Source organism: Mercenaria mercenaria, chromosome 13, assembly GCF_021730395.1.
Source record: "Mercenaria mercenaria strain notata chromosome 13, MADL_Memer_1, whole genome shotgun sequence".
Classification (NCBI taxonomy): domain Eukaryota; kingdom Metazoa; phylum Mollusca; class Bivalvia; order Venerida; family Veneridae; genus Mercenaria; species Mercenaria mercenaria.
Window position 1 is genome coordinate 49,070,001 of NC_069373.1, and position 6,000 is coordinate 49,076,000.

General features: G+C 36.0%; 1 protein-coding gene across 1 annotated transcript; it reads right to left on the reverse strand.

Annotated features, from left to right (window-relative positions):
* Window positions 1-1,751: 1,751 nt before the first annotated feature.
* LOC123529447 (uncharacterized) lies at window positions 1,752-5,432 on the reverse strand. The gene is made up of 2 exons (XM_053521770.1): window positions 5,210-5,432; window positions 1,752-4,144 (listed from the first exon to the last, which is right to left on the reverse strand). The coding sequence occupies exon 2, from the start codon at window positions 4,131-4,133 to the stop codon at window positions 3,702-3,704; it is 432 nt and encodes a 143-aa protein (XP_053377745.1). The 5' UTR covers window positions 4,134-4,144; window positions 5,210-5,432; the 3' UTR covers window positions 1,752-3,701.
* Window positions 5,433-6,000: the final 568 nt, after the last annotated feature.

Here is a 6,000-nt window from a genome sequence, read left to right on the forward strand (position 1 = left end):
TTTCCTTAATTTTGATAGTGTATGGTCTTCTTTCGTGCCAAATTCAGTTTTCCATCCTTTTGATATCGTGGGACAGTCACCCGCAGATTTACTGTAAACATTTCATGGGTCACACTTCCATTCCATTATTAATGAAACTTGGCCAATAACATCAGATTCTCTGTTAGATAAGGGTTATACAGGTTTAAGAACTAGGTCAGTCAAAAGAAGCACTCATTAACGCTTTGAAGGCCTCTTTACCCACCAAACGCTTAGCTCAATAGGGACGGTACAGATCGACAGATCGTTGGGAGGCGAGTTCAGTCCCTGAGAGATATATAAGTTCGTCCCGACAGTTTCGTTAAAGATATGAGCCATGCCATGACAAAACCAACAGTGGGTTTGCGACCAGCATGGATCCAGACCAGCCTGCGCATCCGCGCAGTCTGGTCAGGATCCATGCTGTTCGCTAACAGTTTCTCTACTTGCAATAGACTGAAAGCGAACAGCATGGATCCTGACCAGACTGCGCGGATGCGCAGGCTGGTCTGGATCCATGCTGGTCGCAAAGCCATTATGTTTGTTTTCTCATGGTGCGGCTCATATTATGTCTGAAATAATTCATCTTCCACATCTGGTTATTCATGTTAAAAATTTGGCAGTTGCTTGCAAGGAGTAGGTTAGTACTGGTACACAATCCGGGAACACTGGTACGGTTGACTGCCCTCTATTATATGTCTGAATTACTTTGGAATAACTAGGATAAACCCAAACAAACAAAACTTAGAGGGTACAGTTTTTACGATCAACATAAAAGCAGACTGTTTGTCTTTATGAAAAGTAGTTTAGGACTGGTCCCTTGGTCATCTAGGATAAAAACTTGGTCACTAAATCAATTCACGGACAAATACTACATGCAACAGTTTTACCCAGTTCACAGGAACTAGGACAGAATGTTGATAAAATGTCGAGAAACTGTGTCATCTTGGTCAGAAAGTAGGTCAGTAGGTTAAATAATAAGAATACTCTTAACACAATGGACCCAAAGGTTCAGAGTGCTTTGGGGTAGGGTGAAATTTTACTGTCAGTGGATGGTCAAGCATCAATTGCCTATCACCTGATGCTCTTTATCAACATTTTTAGCTTGACTATTCAAGGAAAGTGAAAGTTTGGGTTGGTGCCGGCATAACATCTGGGTTAAAGTTTTGCATGCAATTTTATATCGCACTTACCATCGTATATATTGGATTGAAACTTTGCGCAAGTCTTCCTAATCATCAAAGCTACTGAAATAACCAAGTTAGATAACTTGAACTTGTTTTAAATTATGGCCCCTTTTTGATTTAGGAACTATAAACCTGTTTCTTAATAAGGACTATAGTAATTGGAATGAAACGTCACGTAATGCTTCCTAGTCATCAGACTGACTGAAATACCCAGGTTAGATAACTCTTGGTTGCACTTTATTCAAATTATAGTCCTTTTCGAGTTAGAAAATGAAGTTAAAGTGTTTAAAGTGTTGCATTATTTGACATAAAGTTACAATGGGTGACTTTTGATTGACATCGCCTTGATTTTCTTCTCGGACAATCTCAAGAGCAATGGCACTCTGATGAGCAACTTCAGTCCAACGACATCTCTTGTTCTGACACCTCTGGTAGCAGAGTTTAAAGCGATGTGCCTTCAAAATTAAGTCCATTTGATTCCCTCAGTACCATTGTTAAATATCATTGGTTTATATACCACTGATATTCCGGGCATGTATATTTACAAAAGGAATGGAATATTTTATTCGTTTTTTGATATAATTATATTCATGACATTTTCACAATAGTATGTTTCTCATATCAGTACCTGAAGATAAGACAAAATAAGAAGTATTCTCAACGTTTTTTTCATAGTCCTGGACCCATGTTCACAAAACAATTTCAGTCTCAGCTGAATTTGATGAAACTTTATCTGTCATTTATATATAAACTGCATGTTTAAAACTATATGTTAAGTTAACGACTAATTCTAAGTGACTATCAAGAACTGATAGTCAGTCTCAGCTTGAAGGTCTAGTAAAATTTGCTATTAGAATTTCAGTCTCAAACTCAAATGATATCGAAAAATGTTTTATGAACATTGGACCAGTTCACATGAGAAATGCCTGCATTATAATGGGTTAGATCAAATTAAGATTAAAACAGTTGAAAGACTATGTTTCTCATATTTATACTTACAGTCTCCAAACGGTTTAAGAAATACACATTTCTCGAGTTTTAAGGCGATAGAAATGAAAGATGAAATGTCTCTCATATTCTTGTTAACAGTCTTCAAACAATACAAGAAATTCTAAATTCTCGAGTTCTAAGGTGTTTCGTTTTACATGTTTATGTTAATAACCTGTTGCAGTGTACAGACAATACATTACATGAAATTCTCGGGGTTTAAGTTGGCAAAGCTGGAAGACTAAACGTTTCCCATATCAGAATGGACTGTCTTATGACAAAATGATAAATATTCACTATATAGCAATAATTTATCGAGTTTATTTGCGGCAGAATTCGACGAAAAAAGGCTTAAAAATAAATTCTGTAGATAGCAACGATATATCGAATTATAATGAGGCAGAGTTGGTTGAAAGAACAACTGTTTCTAATTCACTAAATTACAATTAAGGCGGCAGAATTCAAAGAAAAGGACTTCTAATTCACTAGAAAACAACTATTTATCGAGTTTGAATGCGACAGAGTTCAAAGAATAAAGGTTTCTAACTCACTAACTACTATTGATTCATCGAGTTAAAAGTCGAAAAAACAGTATATACAGAGTTTGACACGTACACCCGACAATGTAATGAACACAACCAGGATCGAAGTAAGCGGCCCTGAAAGGATTTATCTTGTTACATTTATAACGACAAGCTACACATAATTATATGGTTGATGAAATAAATGATACAAGTGGTATGATGAGTTTAGATTGTTATAATAATTAAGTGCAATCAGCCCAAATCGGCTTGCATTCATTTCTTCCTGATAAGGAAGTGTCTTGGGTTGAGATGATTCTAGAGATACGAATCCGTACCACTAGACAAGCCTTTTAAAGATTCTCTAAGAATACGGACCTCCATTTTCCAGATGTTGTCGGGTAATTTACATCCAATGAAATATGAAATAAGATTTAATTGATATTTACCCAATACTTGAATCTAAATGGTTCGAGCAATTGATTTTTTTTACATTTTATTTCAAAACGTAAATAACCGAGAAAATAACCAACAATAAGCGGAAAAAGGAGGTCCATACTCGGTGATAATCCCCAACAGGCGTGTCTAGAGGAACGGATCCGTAGACACTTCCTTCTGACGATGTTGCTTGCTATGCTACAGATAAGTGAAACATTGTAGTCCTCCTTCTGAATGCAAGCTAGTTAAAAACTCGAGTGAAAATCAATATAATTAATCCACCAATCAATAACCATTAGCTTGTATCCTGAATACTGAGTCAACTGACCTAGTGAGGCTGTCCATGTTATTTGTTTATATCTCAATTTTCATTTACAAATTCGAGTAAATCCGTAAATGCCGAGTGTCTGTTTATAAGCTTAAAGCCTCTACGCGTAATACCGTCATTCATATTTAATATGGCACTAACATTAAACGGAAAGCTTGATTTTGATTAAATATAATGTAGCTATGCCGTTAGCAGAGGAAGACCTCGTATAATAGTTCCTCTTCAATACAGAGCAGTTGCTGCCCTTGACTCGGAAAATTTTCTTCGTAAAGAGACTGCAGCAGACGGATAAATGTCACCCGTGGAAGAACTTTTCTTTACAAGTCTTCGCTTCGCACTTAACATTTTTCTAGGTGGAGGTGGAGGGGGTTCCTCTTCAATTGTCTCTTTAACAATAGTTCTAGATCTAAGTGCCAGAAAAGCGGTTACAACTCCTCCCATAGTGCTCTGTCTATTTGGCATAGAGGGTTTTTCGTTTCCGGAACTATTTTTTCTTGTAACCATACGTCTCATACGCGGCGGTCTTTTCCCAGAGTCTTCGGAGGCGACTGAAACTGTATCCGAATCTGAATCGTCAACTCCTCTCTGTTTTGTAGGGACCCTATAGGAATTGCTATTGAGACCTGATGAAGATCTTCTCTTTAACCCTTTCATCTTGATATGATCTAAAAGCGGAAGTATTTTTATTTTTTAGCGGTACTTCACTAAACAATATGTGTTACAGACTGTCTTAAGTCAACGTACTTGAAAATATTGATACAAATGTGCACTGCACTAGCAATTTAGTATACTTAAGATTTCATTACATCTGCTGTCATATAACTTAATCTTTACCAAACAAAGGCTGTATATTTAGGGTAGGTGAAGAAATATATAGCTAGGAACAAAAATGTAAATTATGATTCATAAATATAATGACCTAAACAAATGCATGCTCGATAAAGGTCGTCTATATACTAAGTAGTTCAGTCTAAACAAAGTTCATTTGCAATTGGATACTCAATAAAAAGTCATTTATATATAACAAATAATGAAGGCCTTCGAATGGTTTGTCGACTTACTTACCACGATTCAGAGTTCACATGCGCAGGGCTTTAGCCCGAGTGGTTTGATATCTAAGCACCAGAACGATGATCCGTGGTATATAAGACGATAAACCAGAAGAAGGTCTTGATTGTTTTCATTCTTATAGATCTACTTTGATAAACAATATGCTGAGCTTTATTTATCGATGTAGTAATGAACCGGACGTCATATTGCAATTTGACGTCATAATTGACGCCGTAATGCTCTCTTACAGGTCCGCGCGTCAACCGTTGTTTATTGCAGAATAAACACAGCTTGACCTTTGTTTAACTGGCAATGTAACAGAGCCACGTAAGAATATATGATTTAAATCCTATAACTAATTCAGTCTAAACAAGTACTTTATACTTCATTACACGATAGTAGTTCAGCCAAAATAAGTACATTTGTACTTGAATACTCGATAACAAGTATATCTCTCTAAAGGTAGTTTACATCGTATTATTGATATATTATAGTCTGAAAATGCCACGATGACTAAATGCAAATAATCCTACGATTTAGCAAATAGACTTTGCAAACAATATATGGTAAATCGCTGACCAAGTCAAATCAAATGCAGTTAAAGCGTTAAAGCAATTTAATTTTAATACAATTAATTTAAAACAATGTTATATTACTGAAATATAACCTCAACAGCTTACCTCGTTTGAACTGGGTATTCGTCTGTCTGTGTCCCAGATTTTTTTTCAGTGAATACAATTAATGTCCGGGTGTTCAATATGCCCAGTCCACACAGTGTTCGATATTTTTCTCAGGGTTAATCGATGCGACTTTTAAATTTTAATAAAAAGCTATGTGTTGAATTGACATCAGATAACGAGTGTTACACTGCGTAGTTCGCTTGTTTACCTGGTATTGGCGAAATCTCAAAATCCTTAACGTTAAGTAAAACGTTTGAACATGTTTTATAAATACTTAAATCAATATACAATACACAGGAGTGCTCAGATCGATAAACGTGACGGGTATTATAATTGGGTATTTTCCGATAATCTGGCATGGTATGACTGTATGGTAATTTGAAACTGTACTAAATAAACAATTTTAATTTTTGACGGGTTTATCTGCTGGCAATCTAGCTTCGATTGGTTCATTTGTCTGCCGTTTCAGCTTGAATATACGCGCTTTGTGAGTTCTCTTTGCGGATAACGCTTACAGGGAAATTCATGCTTATACTTTTTCCACATAAAGCTCTCCGGTAACGTTATGCGGAAGACATGTACATACTATTTAGAGCTAGTCAACAAACATTACGCTTTTTATTTCCTTAAATCAATCGGGATCAACGTCATTTTAATAAACTCTCGCAAGAACAATTTTAAATAAACATCTTATGGAAAATAATTTAATACACAAAGGAAACATGAGTGAATGAGTCAATGGATGAAAATGTCATATTACACTGGCATCGGCGTCCTCCTCCGCGCCGCAT